The sequence below is a fragment of the Rhamphochromis longiceps genome, linkage group LG1 (genome assembly GCF_057381845.1).
Source record: "Rhamphochromis longiceps isolate RC_006_pf linkage group LG1, R_longiceps_female_GT1.1, whole genome shotgun sequence".
Taxonomy (NCBI): domain Eukaryota; kingdom Metazoa; phylum Chordata; class Actinopteri; order Cichliformes; family Cichlidae; genus Rhamphochromis; species Rhamphochromis longiceps.
The window spans coordinates 8,548,776-8,570,743 of NC_140557.1; the positions used below are offsets into that span (position 1 = coordinate 8,548,776).

Consider the following 21,968-nt stretch of genomic DNA (forward strand, 5'->3'; position numbering starts at 1 on the left):
TCTTATCAGCTAAGACTTGAATTACTTTGGCTTGTACTGTGTGACAAAATACAAAGGGAATTTACAAACCATGGCACCACTACTAACACGAAAGAGAAGCAACATGTATGAAAGGGTCAAGGGGTAAAAAATCAAAATGCTTGGAAATATGAGAATTAGGAAATTTAAAACTTGTTTTGTTCACCACTGGGTGGGTGTACAGAATGTTGTAATGCCTACACAGTGTGGTCCTGATTACCTCGAAGAGCTGTTGAAGTACTACACCCTGAAGAAAATTACAACATCCTCCCCCATAGAGTGCATGGATACATAATGTCATCTCTGGTTCTTTCTTTAAATACAGAGATAAATCACCCCTTTCCAATGAAAGGAACGAATGAAACAAATGTTGATGCCACTTTTAGCTTGATAGTATCATCGTGCTCCTAAAATTTATGGGACAATAGTTTGTATCATTGCCAAATTATGGCTGTTATGTAGGCTTGATTGTATTCATTTTTGTGAAATCTTAGATTTAATTAACCTCATTACCCCTGACAGATGCAATAAGGGTTGCATGGCAATAGAAGAGTTATTACCCAGAAATTCAGCAATTGAGTTGGGAAGAGATGGAAGGGGCTTTGTAGTAGAGCTGGGCGATAGAACGATAACGATATGTATCGCGATATAACTTTTACTCGATAGAGAAATTAAGCTATCGCGATAGACCTCGCCGCTCTTGTCCTCTTAAAAAAAAAAAAAAAAAAAAAGGTCAGCCAATCCAAATTAAGTAGCGCAGAGCCGAACCAATCACAGCCGCAGCGTCACGTCGCGTGACTTGTTACGTACCGCACAAGTGCCAAGCCGCACGTGTGTTTGTTTGGGAAGCAGCCAGCGCATAATGGAGGAAATGAGTGCGCCGACTAGAAAAATCAACCGAGCGTGACCGAAGAGAAAACCGATGATGGTTCCAATGCCGGAGAGATTGTCGAACAGAAGAGCCATAGAAGTTCCGTAGTGTGAAGGTATTTCGGCTATTTCAAGTCTGACAAAAAATAGAGTAGCATGCACTGTAAATTGTGCCGAAAGCAAGTCTGCAAATACAATAAACTGGTGCATGCGTCACACTGTGCGCCACGTTATTGTTTCGGTGAAATGAATTTCTACAATACTGTTACTGTTAATTCTACTCTCTGCAGTGTTTAAATGCTTACATATACACACAGTTACTGTCCCTCCACACATACGACTCGGTTCTGCTTCTATGCCCCAGCTTTGTTTACTTTTTCCCACCGAGGCTTCTAGACTTCTGATTGGCCAACATTTCTGCACGGTTAGGAATCTAGCGCCACCTGCTGCTTTGGCATGTTCATAGCAGCGTTTTCCTTCATTTCTGCCTTTATGTGTGGACGGGATTATTTTTTTAAAACGAAAACGGAAAATCTCCGTTTTCAAAAATACCCGTGTACGTGTGGACGTAGCCTCAGTCTCTGACTGGAAGCGCTAATTCGTCATTCGGCTTTTGTCAGACTAAAGTAACTGTTAAAACTGTTTGAAAAGCTCAGCTATACAACAAGGAGAGATTGAGAATTTCCTTTTAGTTCTCAGTTTATTTGATATTGACAAAAGTTAGTCAGTTTTGTCTGTTCTTCTGTAAAACAAACTAAGATTTATTTTTAGAATTAATATTTTGCTTCTAAGTGGAATTGACAATTTAGTCTGTTTCGTTTGTTCTATTTTGAAACTTAAACGCTTTAGCGGCTGCCTTTTGTGTAGTTTGCAATATTTGCCTTTATTTATCTGAAAAAGTCTCATGTTCCTTAAGTACATCTACCCTGTTGAACTTATTATGGGAAATAAATATTTAAATAAAAACAAGCTGCTGATTATTTCACATTTTACTTGTGAGCAACGGCACATTTAAATCTTACAAATATAGTTATTTGGCTTATATCGTGATAGATATCGTTATCGCCTGAAATGAAAAAAACATATCGTGATATGAAAAAATCTCATATCGCCCAGCTCTACTTTGTAGTGTTTATACATTGATGAAATTGAGAGATCCTGAACAGGTGTTTGTTTTTTTGAGGCACATAAATCAGTTAGATACCGGAACAATGGTGAGAAAAAGATTTAGTGGGCTATATGAGTGAAGGAAGAACTTAAGACGTTTTAAACCAGTGCAAGCTGTAGGAATACTTTACAGAAACAGGACTGTTCTGTGCAACACTAAGTACCCAGTAAGCCTGCATCTTAATAAATTGCATTCACTTTTTACAAGATGGAAATGATGGAGTGGCGTGTTAAAATTCAGTTGTTAAGAGATGACAGATGTCCCTTTTAAAACCTCTTTTGGATTATGTTAAATAGCGCTAATTAAATGAAATGTTGTTCCCTATAATTCATTGAGCGAGCAGGAGCTGTATAATTGTGATAGATTCTTCACTCCGTCTTCCCCGCCTTGCTCTCTTCTTCTCTCAGCATGTGTACATGGGTTCATGTGATAAGGGGATTCAGGGCCACCTGGAGCCTTCAGCTGTGCTGAACAGTATGTGACAGTGCAGATTGTGTTGATGGCATGCTGCCAGGTGTTTAGAAGTTACTCTCATTCTTGATGTGACTTATCTACATACTACACTCCATCTCCTGCACTGTTCTTCAACTCCTTCTGATTTATAGCCTTTGGCATTCTTGCATCTTGGAGGCGTGGCATGTTCCTTAAATATATTAAACTGCCTTTCAGAGTCTGGCGTCTCCCCGTCTAGTTCCATGTTTTTGTCCATGTGTGCACTTGAAACACGACCCACTTGAATTTTACGGTTTTAAAACTTCTTTGCTACTACTTTATCTAACATATATGCTTGCAGTCAGTGAGATTTTGATTTAGAGATCTTGTCATCTGAAATAGTCATCTATCAATGTCCACACATGTTTTTAAAATAAAAATGTAAAAAAATGGATGCACTCCTTCTACTGCACTTGTTGCAAGAATTATTTGAACCCTTTGTACATGTTGGCATCCATGTTTGTAAGGTTGGTATATGTACTAATATAAAAAGCATAATTCTGACCTTTTGTACTGTTTTTGTACTGTTTTTATACAGTTGTGGAAAAAAAACAATACAAAAAAACATTTGCACAGCAGTCTGTGCAGTCTTGTACAAAACTAAGAACATTCTTAGGAACTAGGAGGATAAGTTGCAAGAAGATACTACTAATCAAATGCATCTAATTAACTGATCATCAGCATGTGTGACCACCTTTATAAGTGTAGAGTTTGTGGCAGATTTCTGGTTTGTAGCATTCAAGTGCATGTTAATGGAATTCCACAGTTTTCCTAGTAGTGGCCTTCCTAGCAAGTATGAATGTTAAATGTTAAAGTTCATGACAGTACAATTATAAAAAGACTGAAAAATTGTGGCTTGTTTGAAAAGGTTACCAAGCAAAAATCTATTTTCTCTGAAAAGAACATAGCAGCCATAAGAATTCTGGAACAGTGTCTTTTTGACAAACATGAACAAAGTGGCGTTGTTTTGCCATACCGCACAACACCACATTTGGCAAAAAGTAAACACAATATCAGTACATTCACAGACCAGCTGTCATTCATAGTAGTGCAGATTTGTGTTCCTTTTACAGCTGCAAAACATGGGTACCATGTAGCCACTGAGTCAACTATGAACTCCTCTGTATGCCAGTGTATTTTATGTGAGGCCATGTCACAGCATCAAATGTACAACAGAATGGCTGAAAAGGAAACAATCAAGGTATTTGAATGGCCAAGTCAATGTCCAGGCTTGAAGGTTGTTCTGCAAGCTATTACATGATGGGGTGTTCCTAGTTTTTCACATGACTGAATACGATGTAATCGCTGTACTTAAGAAAATGCTTTTTAAACTTTCAGGGTTTTTCTTTTGAGTGTAAGTTCAATTTTTGGCCACTGGGGAAAAAATGACAGAAAGGCTGACTGTTACACATATCAGTTTCTTTAATACATCTGTGGAATCCCCCACACCATGACCGTCCCTTGACATTTGACTAACAAGCCACAGAGTGAGTGGTGGATCACATTCGCTATGTTGGAGTAATATGTCTAGGTAAAAACATAATGATTGAGGGGGACACTCCTCATCAGTGAGTGGTGCATTGTGAGAGGTTCAGGTTGTATTACATGATTAATTTAGTTCAGCCTGGAACAGTATAGCTTGAAAATGTTACTTCCAACTGCAAGAATTTATATATATATATATATATATATATATATATATATATATATTTCCGGCCTGAAATGACACAGTGCCTGATTTGTTGTGATTACTGGAAAGCATAATTTGAAGCAAGTGAGCTTATTTTTAACACTAATTAAACTGTGTTTAACTCACAGAAGTCTTATGTAGACTACTGTATTTATTTACGACTGTACATTAACACAAAAATAAATCCATCACCAAGATCAATCCATCACCTGATGAGAAGCACATTGTCAGTCAGTTGTGTCACTTATTCCCCTAGCAGGCTGAACATGTTATATTGATAACTATAAGGTTTCACTATGACACTCTGATAATCTTATATAATCATTCTCACTGTCTTCACTTTTTAATATAATTAGTGGAACATGTAGTAGTTCTGTCTCATTTTTTTCATCTTATTTGTGTGGCTACACAGTTAATTAATCAGCATATGAATTCTGTAAGTATGAAATTTGTAGACAACACATGGACTTTATGATTTTAATTTCTTCCAATTTGCTTACTGTTTATTAGTTTTAACAGCTTTTAGACCAGTGGTTAATAGATTGAGACAACAAACTGCAGATTCACAAAAAAATAAAATACTAATACCAATATTTCTGTCCAAAGAGTAAACACGTTACAGATTTTGAAAGTATGAAATTACACACTAATACACACAAAAATGTGCAAACCTGTTTTTGTTTGCATTTCCTTTACTTGGTCAAGCTTGTCAATCTAGTTGAGACACAACACTTCCTGTAGCAAACTGCTCATTTTAAAAAGGCATGTTACTGATTTAGTTCAATTATTCATTGACAGTACTTGTTTGGTTTTTAAAAATCTATGGCAACCTTTTTTCAACCTAGGAGAGGAAACTGCACCTACTCGGGGCTATAGAAAAAGCTTTTGTTTGGGGGCCACTCTCCAAAAATGGTGACTTTTTAAACAAGCCGTATATATGAGACAGCCTCACAGAGGTGGGACCAAGTCATTGTTTTGCAAGTCTCAAGTCAAGTCTCAAGTAATGTCAGGCAAGTCAGAGTCGAGTCTCAAGTCACTGGTGTAAAAGTCCGAGTCAAGTCACAAGTCTGAAATTTTGAATTTCAAGTCCTTTCGAGTCTTAAAAAAAAACAAAACGAAAAAATAATGTTGCAGTTATGCTAAATGTAAATATTAGACCATGTAATTTTTAAATCTGTGTTTTTCTCAACACATGACAAAATAGTGAACTTAGAAAATATACACAAATTGTGAAATTGCACCTCTTTAAAATGCAGCTCAATTAAACCTAGCTCCAAGAATAATTTTCACCGACAGTTCTGAGATAAGCTGCATGTTATTCTTGGATGCGGTTGTAGGACCAGCTTTAAAATCGCATGACAAAAATATCATACACATTAAAAAAAACTGTATCACCAACGTAGCCTGGACAACATTTGCTAGTTAGATGAAGTCAGCTATCTCATCGTAGCATATTTATATGCATATTTATAATCATACGGTTCTTGGAGTGAGTGCATACACTCATGAAGTTTAGTAACTTCAGGTCACTGCAACAAGCCCAGGTACAGTTTACCGACGGATGGGTACAGGACCTTGAAATGCACCGTGTAGAACGAAAGACCATCGTACGTATCATAAGTTTACCAGTCTCACAAATTGTCGTCATAAATACACATTCCTTAACCGTTTATTAATAGGACCTTTGAGCTCAACGGTAATTAATTAGTAGTGGAAATAATTTCTGGTACCCATCACAGAAATGTAGCAGTGACAATAATATTGTATGCTGTAATCGTACTGGGCAATTAGTGATACAAAAAACCTGTTTTATCCTGTGAATAAAAGTATATGTTTTTGTCAATGTACCATAATAACAGAAGCGAAACGCAATATCGTGTCAGGACAATTCACTATTTATGCACAATAAATAAAGGAGCATAGCGCGACAATTTCTGTTCAGCGCCAGACTTGCTTGTAACCTATATCACCAATTATGTTAAGAAAAATGACGTATTAACTACTAAAAAACACTGACCTTCGTGTAAATGCTTGGAGCCAGTGTTGGGAAGGTTACTTTTAAAATGTATTCCATTACAGAATACAGAATACATGCCCCAAAATGTATTCTGTAACGTATTCCGTTACGTTACTCAATGACAGTAACGTATTCTGAATACTTTGGATTACTTAATATATTATCATGCTTTTTACAACAACGTGAATGTACTATTGCTGTGTGATTTATTATTATTACTGAAGGTCCGCGACTCCGAACTGTAGTAAAGGGACCTCTGACTAATGCGGCGGGGTCCCTGTCGGCTTGTAGCCGAAAACTAGCTTTACTTTGTTGTCTGGGTCAACTTTTCTTGCGAGAGACAGAGAGAGGCGTTGAAAGACTGCTCCAACAGAACTTATTGTTTTCGGAGGAAAACACGAACACGGTGTACAGTCGAGTCTTAATAGCTTACTTACAACTGGGCTCGTCAGGCACTCTTCTTGGCTGAAGTGGTTATTATTATATTTACATGCTTCCAGCTCCCGTTTTTCCTCGATGACAACTCGTACCTTTCCACTCCCCTTTTTCTCCCTCCTCGCGCTCACAGACCCATAACGTGTATGGCAGTCCATTCTCCCTGCAGCACGGACTACACTGCCCATGATGCTACATTCTTTAGAGCTATGCTTGTAGCATTCTGCCTGTTAGCTTAGCACAACAACAACGACAACAACAACGAAAAGGCGCTCTCTCACCCAGGAAACACACAGTCGCAGAGAGAGAGAGCGTCGCCCTGTAACCATGGCAACCGTAACGCTGCCGCCTGGAACAACAGAACGTAGCTGTCAAACAAAACCCAAACAGTCCTGACCCGCGACAATATGAAACAGGAAAGTACCGCAGTGTAATCCATTTATTTCAACAAAGTAACTGTATTCTGAATACCACCTTTTTAAACGGTAACTGTAACGGAATACAGTTACTCATATTTTGTATTTTAAATACGTAACGGCGGTACATGTATTCCGTTACTCCCCAACACTGCTTGGAGCAGACTAACCTGTGAGCTGGAGTGTTCTGGGACGTTATATTTGATCTTTGAATGGCTGCAATCCAGGCCATCCGTCGCGTCCTTGTTACTTCGGAAACATGGATTGAACAATTTCTCTTCAACGACGTAATCCGATAACAACCGATCTCTTTACCCGTCGGCTTCCCGTGGCTGTCATGCGACCGGCTATTGCAGTTAATAATACAACGGCTTCTTGACATTTTTGTGTTTCTTTTTATCGCTGTATAACTGATTTTAATTGAAAGCCTGCGTGCGCTAGTACCGCTTGCCACGAGTTCCCAGAATCCTTTGCGGTTCTACCCGTGAATGACGTCACATTTTTAATCTCTATATAATATGCATGTTAAATTTTATATTTGGGGTAAAATATCAAGTCTTTTCAAGTAAACCGGTTCAAGTCCAATTCAAGTCCCAGGTCATTGGTGTAAAAGTCCAAGTCAAGTCACAAGTCTTAGAACATTTTTTCAAGTCAAGTCTAAAGTCATAAAATTAATGACTCGAGTCTGACTCGAGTCCAAGTCATGTGACTCGAGTCCACACCTCTGCAGCCTCATTATGGAAAACTAAATATACTCTTTTTGTTCACATTATATTTTGTGCCTCTGACTATCTATTTAAAACCTATCTAAGGTCACAACTCAAACTCACACTTTCTAAAGTTTGGTCTCTGTGTAATCTTGGATTAGACTTCAGTAATCAAGGGATTAATCTTAAAAGTACTTTGGCTTTCTGTTGCATGTTGTCAAGAGGATATGAAACATGAATAGGGGTGATTTGTCTATTGGCGGCCTGAAGTCAGGATGATCACTGTTGAAGGGTGGAGCCAGTAGCCATCTGATGCCCTGCTATGCTGAAAAGTCCCTTGAGTGTCAGCAGACCCAGACGGAGATTATGTCTCCTTGAGACTCGCCAAGATTCTCTACTCTCACGACTCTCTTATCAGAGAAGGGCACTTCAACTGTTGTCTAGGAGTATAGAAAGTAATTGGGCAGCACAAACAGGACATTGACTAGACCAGTGAGTGTTCTCTTGTGTTCCACTTCTCTTAGCAACAATGCCTGAATTTTCAAGCAAATGTAGCATACACTTTTTTCATGAAGACATTCTTCAAGTTTCACAAAAAAAACCCCACAATTTGCGCATTTAGTATCAGAAAATTAACTTAAGGAGTGTTTTCGTGTGTGTTTGTATGTAATTTGCAGGCTTGTGGAGGCAGGGAGTGGCAGTGTTCAAAGCTTGTCCTTGTCTGACAGTCACCTGGCAGAGCTGGATGGAGACACCCTGCGTTTATTTGGACTTGGAGCCCTGGAGGCCCTGGAGAGGGGCTGGGGTGTTCAGACTGCTGGTGCTGTCACTGTAATAACCTTCCGCTACATCAACTTTGATGCCATAGTACCAACACTGCCACGAATAAGAGTCAAGTTCCCAAATCTGTCGGTGAGGCCATGTTATATTATTAGCTGTGCAGCTGTGATGACTTAATTAATTAATTAATCAGGAAGGAATACGGAAGGAAGGAAGGAAGGAAGGAATACGCTCAATGCATTTTTTATTTACCTTACTCACCAAAGTTCCATGACATGACACCAAAAGACGGTCTTGGCTAGTGGCTATTTGCCAGATCATAGTACATAGTTATTGTCCCTGAACCTTTAGTTAATTTCTCTTATTACGTAATGTATCTTGTAGAGCGCCACATTAACCCAATATACAATAGACAAATAAATTTAATAGTCAGTGGTAGGGCTCATAATTTATACTTATAGCTGCCTCACAGGTATATTGTTGAGGCAGTGTAAATTAAGGCAGTATAAAAAAATCACATCATTTAATATTTTAATATATTGTATATATCTTTTAAACCCTTTTTGCCAAAGGCCAATCTTTTAAGTCCTAGTTGAATTTAGTGAGTTATTGATATAAACAACTACTTATTGCTTTAACACGTACCAACTTTTGTTTCTTTTCGGTAGCATATGATATTCCTGGAAACCAACATCAGCCGTCTGCCGCAGCTGGCAGCCCTGGCTCAGGTGAGGCGCCTAGACCAGCTGACCATACACCCAGACGGCAACCCAGTGGTCAGTTTGACTCTTTGGCGCTCCTTTGTCATCTATCGTCTTCACCACTTCAACCTGCAGAGGATAAATGGCCAGGAGGTGAGGATTAGCTTGGTCTGTTAACACATTCCTGGTGCTTATAGATAGTGAGATATTTTGGCAAAAGCCCCCTGACAACATGGTCCATGGAATCCCTCGGACACATGCATCCCTCCACCATGATAAGGTGGCGATTCACAGAGGGGCAATTAATTAATTAAAACATGTCAAACCATTAATTTACTGTTGCCAGCCCTAAATGAATTCAATTCAATTCAATTCAATTTTATTTATATAGCGCCAAATCACAACAAAAGTCGCCTCAAGGTGCTTCATAGATACAATTATAAATTATAGGTCTGTGTCTCCTGGAATGCTGTACCTGAGGATATTGCCTCTACATTAGATCCCATTTTAGACTTGATTTGATAAATGACCTTTATCAAAGGTCTTGTCTCTGTGTTAGCTGCCACTTTCATGTCTTATCCTATCTTGCATCTGTTAAATGGTATCAAACCTTTTTGCTAAGCCGAAGTCATGAATAAAGTTGTAAATCTTCATTTCGTATTGGGAAATACATGAAAAAGCTTGTCACTGAAATATATTGTGCTGTGTGTATGTATGTGCTTTGTGTATTCACCTTAGGTGACCATGAATGACGTTATCGCTGCAGAACGTGTATTTGGAACACTGGGCCATATAGCAGCCACCGAAACTCCACGTTGCCGGCTCCTTCTGCTGCTTGAGGAGTCCAGGTGAGAACTTGATTCCAGATGTTTAACCATAACATAGCATTAACTACAGATTAATGGCAGGTGTGTGCTGTGTCTTGGACCATGTAGATTGTTTGTTTAAGTATGTCAAAAATGTGTGGATCCTTAAATGTGTGTCAGATGTAGGCTTCTGTACATGTGTGTACATGCCTGTGCATAGCGTTTTGTGGGTATATGAGTGTGAGTAACAGTGAGACAGAGCCTGGCACTGAGGAGCCAGGGGAATTAGACTATGTGTCTCAGGATAAGGGTGGGTACTTGGCATTTAGACACAAACATTCCTTTCTCTCCCCAGCCAAAAAACTCTTGAGGTCTGTCTCTCAGGGTCAATTAAAAAACATCCTAACAAGGAAAATAAATCTGCTTGTCACGCACAAGACTACTTTGGCCAGATTTCTTGTAAAGACATTTTTTGAACTCAGTGATATCTACCTGGATAATAAATAAATTAAGGATTATATACTTCCCAGATAATTGAATACCTCTTGCCTGTAACAGGTTTTACCCCATGTTGGCATCAGAACTGCCTTAATTTTTGATTGCACAGATCACAAAGGAAACATTCCTCATAGATTTTAGTTATATTGACAGGAAACATTTATTGAAAAAGATTGAAAAAAAAAAAAGATTGAAAAAGATTGAAAATCTCTACTGGATCTGGTTCTACTGGATTGAGATCTGGTGACTGTGTAAGTTATTTGAGTACAGTGAGCTCATTGTCATCTTCAAGAAACCAGTTTGACACGATTTGAGCTTTGTGACACTATCCTGCTGGAAACAGCCATCAGGAGATGGGCACACTAATGCACGTTGAATAAAATGTAAACAAATTTATTTTAAACAGCCTAGAACTCAATTTCAACTGCCTTTGTATCCTTTGTATCTCACCTCTGCTTCATGGAGTCTGTTATGAATATATAACACACAACAGCCCAAGGCCAAAGATTAATTTCATATCAGTGCAGAAATCTTACTCACTGTTATCCGCATGCAGGATCTTGAATAATTTGTATCCATCTGACTCACTTATTTTAAAAAAATCTGAAAACTGCTGTAGATTGTTTCTCACATAAAATGTGGTTTTAGTTTCCCAGCATGAATAATAATAAAAAAGAAATTACTGGAAACAGGGATTATGAGTGAGCAAACAGTATTAAAAGATGGTAAATTAATGCTGAGCTCTTGTTATGCCTATTTTGTTTAGAAGAGTTACCTTAAACACTAGTGAGGAATTAAGTTCCTGCATGGTCAGTAAGTTTAGGCATTCTGCGCATTTCAGGATTTGTCCCCACTGGGATTCTGTCACTGCAGCGTCTCCTCGATGCAGAGTTATGGATGGCTGCATAACTCTGCATCAGTGCCTTTATCAGTAAGATGTTTTGATGGGTTTCTTTGCAAAATGATTTTAAAAGTTATGGACTGATTTGACCTGCAAGATATGGCAAAAAAATCATGTGCATCACATTTTGCAAAAAATAAATAGCTAATAGAAATACTAAAAATTATTGCACATAATTTTTTATGTAGTCAGATATGCCTCTGGATCCAGGGACTCAATTCATGCAGCATTTGTAGCCGTGGCAAAGGTATGCATTCAGACTGCGTTTATCTGTGCGCCACAGGCGTTCTAGTAAAAAAACCCAAAAAACCCACATCATCCTACACTATGGAATTTATGATCTCATTATAATAAACACTTTCAGTTTATCACACTTTGTTTTGCATCATAAGGAGCTGACACTGGAAACACATGTGATGCTGTTTATATTGCATATATTAGCTATCTGATTTTTCTGTGCACACGAGCTCCTCTAAAATTTGGCATTGAGTCAGTCTATAGTCATCGCTTACTTATCTAATCATTTAATTGCCTTAATTTCATACAAAATCTGTGCTTCTTGTCTTTCCTGTAATAGATGTGAATAGTCCTTTAATGGACCAGAACAGAGATTGCTATCACCAATCAATAATATATATTTTTTTCATTTATAAAATCATTTATAAAATGCTAATGTCCTCTCTCTGTCCCTTGCTTCTCCTTCTCATATAACATGTGTTATACCTGCATTAAGCATATTTCATACTTCCTCTCAGTATAAAGTTACATGTGCAAGATTCAGTAGTGTGTATTCTCTGCTTTCAACAACTGTTCATTTTCACTCATTTGTAGTGTGTGACAGTTGTATTTGTGTTTGTATGCGTTTATAATGGTTGTAATATCCTCGTGGCCATTTCTTGAAAAAGAGAGTTATAATGTCATTTATCTGGATAAGTAATAAAGATAATAGAATATTGTAATAAAGTATAGAGTATAGTAATATAAAGTATAAAATATAGTAATAAAGAACTGATGCACTGTGAACAAGCTGAGAGAGAGAATGGCCCATTTATTGATCTATCTACCTTTAATCAGTTAGGTTAAGTTAAGTTACCTCCCCCACCCACACCTGTCAGGGTTCTTTAACTTCAGTCTGAGTGGTGAAGACATCAAAGGGAAACTAATGCTGTAACTGGGCATGCTTGCTATATTGCTTAAGGTCTCTGATGGACAAAATACAACTAAATTCCTCAGCATTAAACAGATGCCATCTGCATTGTGTTTGTAAAATTCAGGCTGAAACTGTGGGATCATATATCAAACCCAAGGTGTTGTTTCAAGTTTTTTTTTTAAATTTTTTATCAGATCTAACTTCCACGTATCTGTATTATTGTGTTAGTCATTATAATGTGTGAATGACACACACTGATGTGTTTTGGCATACACATGCATTCACACACTCTACAAACTGTCTTATCTTAAAAGGAATGTTTGCCTCCAGCTTCCTCTGAAAAGACAGTTTCAGCATCCTGGCACTGACCTGTGGTACATGTTGGTGCAGTAGTGTATCACATGACATTTACTTTTGATAGACAGCAACATTTGATGTAGTTTATGTTAGAGCGCTGTACTGCTTTAATAAGTGTATTGTACTTCTCTGTGTTAAAGACATTAAAATATTCATGGAAATAGTTCAAAAAGACTATTAACATTTTACATATTGTTTGCCTGTTTTCTTGGATTTAATCCATTATGGTGTTTTTTTGTTCAAAGTATCTGAGTGTTACTGACCTTTCTGAACTGTCAGTGTTTGTTTAAATGCTGTCATTTCTGACGACTTCTTAAGTGAGCCCTTTCCCTTATTTCTCAAGAAACTGTTTTCACAGTATTAAGTTGAGATAGTGCCATTTGATGGATACAAAAACATGCCTTTATTATTGTGGTGCCACTCACTTGCAGCCACTGTTTCTCCCCAGGTGTCTTTGTGTTTTTTCAGTCTATATCTGACTTACTCTTCTTTCTTGTCTTTCTTCACCCTGAAGGAAGCGGCAGTTGCAGTTCCTGTTGGAGGGGCGTGGCCGGCGGGCAGGACTCAGTCCAGAGGAGCTGCGTGATAATGGGAAACTCCTGGGAGAAGGCCTGAGCAGAGCGTTGTTTAACTATCCAAGCAGAGACTGCAGTGCAGAGAGCCCTGAGGTTAGTTCTTATTTATAGTGCTGACTGTACTTCATCTTCAAAAGAAGGTTAAGAGAAAATACAAACAATGACTTGAACAGGAGTCAGCTTCTGGTGTCATTCATACAAATAACACACAGGTCATTAATGCACCATCGAACAGGAATCAGTATTTGAGTTGTTGTTATATTTTGTCAGTTTGTGAGACTACAGGTGTCAACACTGCAAGAAAAGTCTAGTCCCAAAGGACTGACAGAATCAGTCCTTTCTAATTCATGCAGGACTACTGTACTGTGAAACTTGTATCTTGATCTGCAGTCATTTATATTCAGAGAACAAAGCAGGCCTCTGTTGCAACAGTTATGGCATTGATTAAGTCAGATAAAGCAGGAGTGAGCAGTATGGGTGAGATGGACTGAAAGTTGGTTTTCAACTATTATAGCAATAAAAGATATTGTGCATGCTGTTTTATCATCATCATTGCTAAAGGTTTCACTAACAAGTGCAACTAATACCACCAGTGTTGCTTTGCAGAAACTTTGCATTGGATGGCATAGCTTATAAAACACACATTATAAGCCGAAGAAAAAACAGCAATTTCTGAAATCTTAAAATTACTTTCCTCAACCAGATACAGTTAACATGGTTCCACTTGGGATTACTTAATATTACTCAAATTTCTATTTTCTCTTAAATTCAGCAACAATAAATACAGTGAACTTGGGATAACAGCACATTGGAGAAGCCTAAGCCTCTAGCTACTGTAGCCTCTTAGTAACTGGCACTTGCACTAATGCAGTTTCATCCTGCTTTATTTGGGTGCAATTTAACCTCCTTTTACTGAGGACAGAGTGGAGCATCTGACATGTTTGTGCAGATCAGGCACCAGTACCTGTTTTGGCATGACAGTACTCTTGCTTTTCTGCCCCATGTTCAGGTCACCTCTTTCACCTCTCTTTTAAAGTTAGATAAAGGCTTTTTACCCAATTTCATTATAACATCAACGCCAGCATTGACTTTATAATTTAGTTGTATGTTTAACAAAAGCGTACTGCGATATGTAAGACCTCTGTTTCCACTAATCTAAGACACTCCTATCATTTCTGTTTGAAAAACAAATGTATTTATAAGATAGAAAAATGAACAAACCAAATGTATTAGAATTTGTAACGCAAACATGCAAATTATGTTGTTCTGTTCACAGTCTATACGTATGTTTAAATAAGTATGGAAATCATTTGAATGTTGACTCAAGAAACAGCTTAGTGGAATAGAGGAATGGGAGTAAACTATCATCTTAACATCTCCAACAGTGAAGCATGGCATGCTCAATGAAGAAAGATCTTTATTACACACAGTGTAGGGTAGACCGTAAAATGAAGAGAGAGAGTGAGAGTGGCTTGCAGGAAATACTCTGAAGTAGACTCAAACACAGGGCACAGCAGAGAGAAGCATAGCCTTCGGCATATTAGTTGTCTGCTCAACCACAGTGCTGTGAAAAAGAATTTGCCCTCTTAGTGATTTTTTCCTTTTTTGAAAATTTGTCACAATTACATGTTTCAGATCATTATGCACATTTTAATGTTAGACAAAGATGATTCCAGAAAATATAAAGTGCACTTTTACGAGATGATTTCATTTATTGAGGGGAAAAAAGTTATCCAAACCTACCTACCTCCATGTGAAAAAAAAAACTGTGGAGGAATTTTTGCCAACTCGTCTTTGCAGAATTGTTTCAATTCAACCACATTGAAGGGTTTTCAAGCATGAGTGGCCTGTTTAAGTTCATGTCAAAGTGTGTCAGTAGGATTTAAGTGTGGACTGTGATTCAGGCACTCCAAAACCTTAAATTTGTTTTTGAATTCGTTTTTTGAGCCAAACAGTTTTTTGAGCAATAGCTTTTTTCGCACAAGGCCAGGTAAATTTTGATAACTTTAAAGGAAAAAACAAAACAACTTTTTTGTCATTTATAAGCTGCTTTGTTTTTCTAGACTTCCCATCTTTTATTAACGTGTCTTACAGGATAATATGTCGTTAGCTGTCCTTGAAACAAAGCTTAGTAGATGTTGGGTGTTGCAGCAGTAGAAAGTGTCAAGAAAGCTTTTTGCACCAGAGATCATTAGAATTGATCCGATCCGAATAGTGCAAATTTTCCTTGTGAACTAAGAATCTAAGGTTTCACTTTTGCACTATGATTGTATTATGGGTGTGTTTAATAAAGACATGTAGGATTATTACTGTCTGTGTGTTATTATCTGAAGTTTGTGTACTTGTTATATTTTTCAGCCCATTGTGAGCAGTTCATAGAGAAAATAGACAATCTCAATGGTTTCACATGTTCCCATGCCATAGAAAAACAGAATCAACAACAATGAGCTCTCTTTCCTTTCACAGGAGGGCAGTGTGGAGTCGTCAGAGCGTGCTACTATGGTAGAGCAGTACCTACAGGAGTTGGTCCAAAGTGCATCAGACACCAACCTGAAGGGCGAGGCTTTACACAAGCTCTGGCCTTCCATGTTTGCAGAGATGGTGAGAGACTGTGTCTTGGAGATGAGGGACCAAGCGACCTTCCGCCAAGCCAGCCTGGCAAAGCTCTCTGAGACCAAGTGAAAAGGACCAAAGGTTCACTGTTAGGCAACATACATGCACACGTGGACAGAGCTTTCTTGGGCATCTTCGTCCTTTAATTTCAAAATGGATAACACATAATCACTTTATCAGTTTTAATGCATTTGGAAACACAAGGGTGTATTTCCTTAGTCTGTTGGAAGCTTCTGCTTGAAATGTACGTAGACTATTTTATAGGTGTCTGAAGAAATTGTCTGAATGTAGATTTTTCACTAAAAACCCACAGTTTGAGTCTTCAGAGCTTGAAGGTAAATAATACTTGAAGAATGTTAAAGAGACTTAGTGACTCAATGTGCATTGTTGCCCCTAGGGAGCATTGTTTGCACTTTAAAATCCATCTGAATGACCCTTCTACACCATTAATATCATCAGCTGAAAATGACCAGTGTCTCTTTTCTTGAGACTAGAATGATTTTTCTGTCTTAAAGCCTGTCTCATCCATTGCTCTCTCATTTCTTCCTGCGGGGCATAAATGCAAGGGCACAAACAAGGACAAGGTCTTTTCTTTGTTTACCACTGATTTTCTGTATTGTGCTTAGTATTAAACAATTCTGCATTAACACTGAGATTGTCTGCATAGTATGCCTAATTATTTTTCTGATAAATGTTTCTACTGCAGTGAAGGGGCTAGGTCATCCAGTTAGATCATTTCTTAAAATATGCCATTCTCACTTTGAAAGTCAGTCACAAGCCATTGGTATTTCAGAAGGCGGAGGCTCTACATTCATGCTAGGAGGTCCAAAAACTAGGAAGGTAGTGTGAACTAAGACTGGAATGTCCCCGAAGGTGTAGAGGCTTCACCTGTTTCCCACCACCTGCTCTTTAACCCTACAAAAAATGCTTAACCCTTATTTAATCTGACAGTCAGCAGGGAATGGCACCAAGCCAGAGGAGTAACACCACGAGTGTCAAACAGCCCCACACAAGCTGATGGGTCGTGTTGTCATATGTCATCCACCTCACTGGAGATCAGTGCCTTTCTTGGGGCATTTGACTTGAAGAAGGCAAGAACATCCGTGCCCGGTGGCTATTTCCTGGTAAAAAAAAGTAATGTGAGTGACATTCATATTTACTTTTCTCCCACAACAATCTTCTGCCCATGCTACAGAGTATAGTTCAGCATCTGTTCTGATAGAGCAGTTAAATCTAAGAACCAGAACATCGCAGTTGTTGTATAAAAAGAAACACGGTATAATGTGTTGTTTTTGGGGCAACTGTCCCATGATGATTTCATATGAAGGCTCATTGTTCTGCTTTGACAGGAAAGCTCTCAGTGCAAATGTCTGCTATCAGAAAGCGACAACTTGTTTACTTTGAACACGTCTGATGCACAACATTGCTGCCTATCAGCAATGCACTGTTGTTATATTTTGTCAGTTTGTGAGACTACAGGTGTCAACACTGCAAGAAAAGTCTAGTCCCAAAGGACTGACAGAACTTTGTGACTAGTGACAGCAAACAGATGCAGAGCCACAAAATGAGAGCAATGTCTCATCGCTGGAGAGAAGTCCAGACAGTTTAGTATTTCCTGAGCTCCATCCAGTCTAGAAAGCTACACACATGAATATGTGCTCCATATGTCTTGGTGAGAAATAACTGTCAATCAATCTGCGGCACAAATTAAATACATATTTGTTTATCATAGGACGTTACACTGACATTTGTATTAAATGTGCAATGTGTATTAAATGCAATTTTATTATGTCTGAATATTAAAATATATATAGTTCTTTTTTCAATTAGAGTTGCTGAGTTTGCAGCAAGGATTAGTCTGGTTACATGATAGTAATCTATAGCTGTAATACTTAAAGTGGGTGATTAAAGCATAAGGTTTTCAATTTATCTCAGTTAGCACTGGCTACAGTAGATCATCAAAATAGCTTTTATCTACGCCTGAAAACTGAGCACTTGGATCCTTGCTCACAGTAAATCAATGCACTTTTTTTCTGTCACAACAGCAGCACTGTACGTCTCAGCTGCCAATGCACAGTGGCCATCAGCCAAGAAGAGCTTGGATAATGAGAGGCAAACTAGTGTGAGGATTTCTGCAAGGCTGTGAAGACAATCTCATTTTCAGAATGCAAATAATGGACTAACTTTCTTTCCATCTTTGTGTACCTCTGATTTCTCAGACAACTTTAAACCTCCACGCTACAGGCTTGATTGATTCAGCTGTGGTTTAAAGCTTACAGTTGTCTGTTTATGAGTGTAATGGTGTAATTATAATGTAGACACACGTAGAAGGTCACAGTAAACCCAAAAGGGGGAGTAAAATGAGAGTGAATTCATTATTGTACTTATTATAAAATAGTTGACTAAACCCATGCAATATTATCTGTATAATCTCTGTTTGGGTGAATGACAAGCTAAAATCCTAAGAGCTGGTTTAGAAGCTGCAGTGTTGATATGCTCAACTCTGATAGATTTTTCTGCAGTCTGGAGAGCCGGCTGCCAATTCGTTCCACCTCACAGAACCAACTATTAGTTTCTGCTGGAATGAACCAAGTGTATTGTTTATTGTGAGCCATGTGCTGCAAAAAATAATGATCTGAAACAGTGGTTTGACTTGTTAGTTAATCAATTGCATTTCAGAATTATGAGTTAGATGTAGATTGCAAAATAAATTTCCCCCGAAGATCAACTTACATTAACCCTTAAAAAAAATGTAAATAAATAAAGGGAGATGGTGCTTTACTATAGCTTGTCATTCTACTGCTCCCTTTAGACACATTCATGAAAATTTTTTGAGTGTTGTCCAGAGACAGTGTACATGTTCACCTTGTGTGAGACAGTAGTGTCCACTGTCTTTAAATCTTGTCTAGACAGACTGTCAGCCAATCATCTGAAACAGTATTGTTTGTCTAAGAAAGGTTTAAAAACTTCAAGGTTAAATGCCTGAGCAGTCTCAGCATCTATGCACTAGTGAGAAAAGTCAGTGGGGGCAAGCTCCCTTTACTTTACTCCCCATACTGCAAAGAGACATGCTGCAGTGCAGTGGTACCTAGTGGTACTGGTGATGGATCTCTATGCACAGACTTAGGCTGCACAGACATATTGGTATACTGATTTCACAATATTTGTAGATTATGTTGGCTATACTCTATAATAAAGGCTGCATGTTTATGAAGGATGGCTATAATAAGCTGCTGTGGTATAAACCACTCTGCTATGCATAGCTCTGTTTTTCAAACTAAATAAACAGACTGAAAAGAACAATACACTGAGCTTTTTTACTCTGCAAAAATAAAACAGCAAATGTCTGTGATTCAAGCCTGAAGCCAAATGTTACTCCACATGTGATCTACCTCATATAAAAATGCCTCCAGTTTTCATTTAGCTAAAAAGTCTTTTATCCAGTTTTTGTATATTTGCTTTGGCTGCATCTGAGTACCAATCCCACTTAATGAAGTCTGCTCCTTTGAGACATCCTGGAAAAAATCAAGACAATTCTTGTGAATTATAGTTTAAATTCACTGTTTTGTGGTTTTCTGCATTTTCCCAGTATTGAAACAGTATAGGTAAAGCTGTACATATAGCACTATGAGTTGGTTTATTGGATGACCAAACAATAAATCCATGCAAACAAAACTGTGCAAATTGCATTTCTTTCAGAACAGTTTCTTCAATGACTCTATGTCATTTTGTAGAAGTTAGATAAAAAATGATCATGTTACAGAGGCATGAACTAGATTATCTAATAAGTCCTGGCTGTATTTTATTTGTGGCAAGAAGGGGAAACATTATTTTGATAAAACTGCCCTTTAACTTTGCTGTTTTGTTATTTTATATATTGAGTTTGTTTTTAATTGCTGCTGATTAAAACTATTGCAAGTTTTACAAAGACTCGAGCAATATTTTGAAAGTTGTATTTCAAAATAACCCTCACAAATATGAGTTACTGGCGTCCTTGCGGCGTTGTATGTATGCAGTGTTAGAGAACAAAAGCTAAATGCAGCTAATACACTAGCATTTCAGTTTTTCAGCACTTAGATCCTTTTTGTGACCTCTGTCAGAGACATGGGTGTAGCTTTGACTTGATTAAGGACCTGCAGCTCACGGCGAGAGGAGTGTCGAAAAGACTTTGGAGAGGAACATAAACCCCCCACTTCCCTCTCACTTTACACATAAATACATCCAAGCTCACCACCACCTTTCGCGGAATTGGAAAGGAGGCGCACACCTCAATATTTACACGAGACACAAACACACACAGTCAGACAACGTAGTCATAGCGGCAGGGGGCGCAGCAGAGGGCGCATTCTGTGGGTTGTGTCAGTTTCCAGCTTTCTGTCATTCAGTGGCTTTGTGCGTAAAAGTAGAACCACCGGAGTCACCGTGATGATTAGAGTCTGGAGTTTACACTCTGCCTGGATTTGTTTCACAACTCTGGTACGGATTAACTGATTTACATGGCTCAGCAGCAGGTTTCTAGAGGGAAGCCCTGCATTTCTACCTGGATTAATGTTTCGACCATGAGGATTGCGCGTTGATAGGACCTACTACTTAGAGCTTACAGTGAGGCAGCAAATAACTTCACCATACACGCGTCAGTAACTAAAAGTACAGGTAGGTGGAGATGATGCTATAGGCCTTTCTGTCATACTGTTATCATTTCTTGTTATTTTTCTTTAACTATAATAAATGAATCCTCACAGCAAGTAAAGTGAATGTGTATTACGGGAAGTGGCGTCCTGCGTTCTGAGGGAAGAATCGCAGTAATTAATCAAACGTTACTGTCTGCTGGGCGACCTTCAAAAAGCATTATTCTATCCAAAAGTGTGCTCTGAGGTTAAACTCTATGATATTCAGCACAACTAATTATCTACCACCCCCATTCACCTTTCAGTGTTTTCCCGGTGTTTGCTAAGTGGCAGTTCTCAGGTCTTTTTGACCATTTCATTTGTGTCAATAAAATTCATGTAGGAAATGTGCAAAGAAGGCCTAGGTTATAGGGTAAGGGGTGACAGGTGAAAGCTTTTCTCTGACCGCAACTCAAACCTGCTGTCAGCGGTGATGCAGTTTTTAGATTCCAGAAGTTAAGAGGTCATCACAGGGTCAGGTGGGTAAAAGTCTTTTTCAAATGGATTCTAGAGTGAAGTGGTAGGAAAAAAAGGTACCAGTTTTGATAGAATCAACGTTTCCTTTGAATATATGCCAAGCTAAAAAGGTAAACTGAGTCTGTTCTGTAGATGGACCGTGATTAGACAGAATCCAACTCTCTGAAGCTTCTGGACTGTAGCCTCACATCAGAGCTGAAAATGTCACCACCACTCAGGTGCATGCTAATGTCAACTTCTCTTTTTACATTTAAGTGTACAGCTTTAAGAAACCAGGAAGTATGAAAGGAGGCTGTGTCTGGACTGTCAGGTAAATTAATATCGGGTGCATTCATTTGTGGTTAACCTCAGATTTATGTCTGTGTTCCCATTTTTTGTGAGACTGACTCATTCTCTGATTATCCTTAATAGAAGCTGAATAACAGTATGTCAGTATTTCAGCAATATTTCAATAGTAGTATCAGCAAATCATAATTTATATTGTAAGCCAATAAACCAGTTGGAGTAAAGCTGTAAATATGACCAGTAATTACTTCTCTCTGGTTCGTACAGACTGTCTATGCTGCTATTGTTACTTTGGTCAGATCCCCTGGGCAGCCAGCACACAACAGACCACAGAAAGGTGAGCAT

The 21,968-nt window shown here is 38.3% G+C and overlaps 2 protein-coding genes across 4 annotated transcripts in view; both read left to right on the forward strand.

The window, feature by feature from the left end:
- Nucleotides 1-19,867, forward strand: part of lrrc49 (leucine rich repeat containing 49) — a 38,472-nt gene extending 18,605 nt beyond the window's left edge. Inside the window, exons 15-20 of one of the 2 annotated variants that reach the window (XR_014913739.1) lie at nucleotides 8,491-8,725; nucleotides 9,262-9,447; nucleotides 10,033-10,142; nucleotides 13,521-13,674; nucleotides 16,048-17,333; nucleotides 18,240-19,867. Coding sequence is in view for 1 of the 2 variants with exons in the window: in XM_085422288.1 (XP_085278414.1) it covers nucleotides 8,491-8,725; nucleotides 9,262-9,447; nucleotides 10,033-10,142; nucleotides 13,521-13,674; nucleotides 16,048-16,263 (901 nt within the window). In the remaining variant the exon portion in view is untranslated. Of the gene's footprint in view, nucleotides 1-8,490; nucleotides 8,726-9,261; nucleotides 9,448-10,032; nucleotides 10,143-13,520; nucleotides 13,675-16,047 lie in introns of both variants that reach the window. The other variant, XM_085422288.1, reaches the window with a different exon arrangement.
- A 555-nt stretch (nucleotides 19,868-20,422) lies between these two features.
- thsd4 (thrombospondin type 1 domain containing 4) overlaps nucleotides 20,423-21,968 on the forward strand; it is a 49,036-nt gene continuing 47,490 nt past the window's right edge. The window contains exons 1-3 of one of the 2 annotated variants that reach the window (XM_085422532.1): nucleotides 20,423-20,670; nucleotides 21,594-21,648; nucleotides 21,891-21,960. In XM_085422532.1, coding sequence (XP_085278658.1) covers nucleotides 21,620-21,648; nucleotides 21,891-21,960 — 99 coding nt within the window. In that variant the 5' untranslated portion in view covers nucleotides 20,423-20,670; nucleotides 21,594-21,619. Of the gene's footprint in view, nucleotides 20,848-21,593; nucleotides 21,649-21,890; nucleotides 21,961-21,968 lie in introns of both variants that reach the window. The other variant, XM_085422448.1, reaches the window with a different exon arrangement.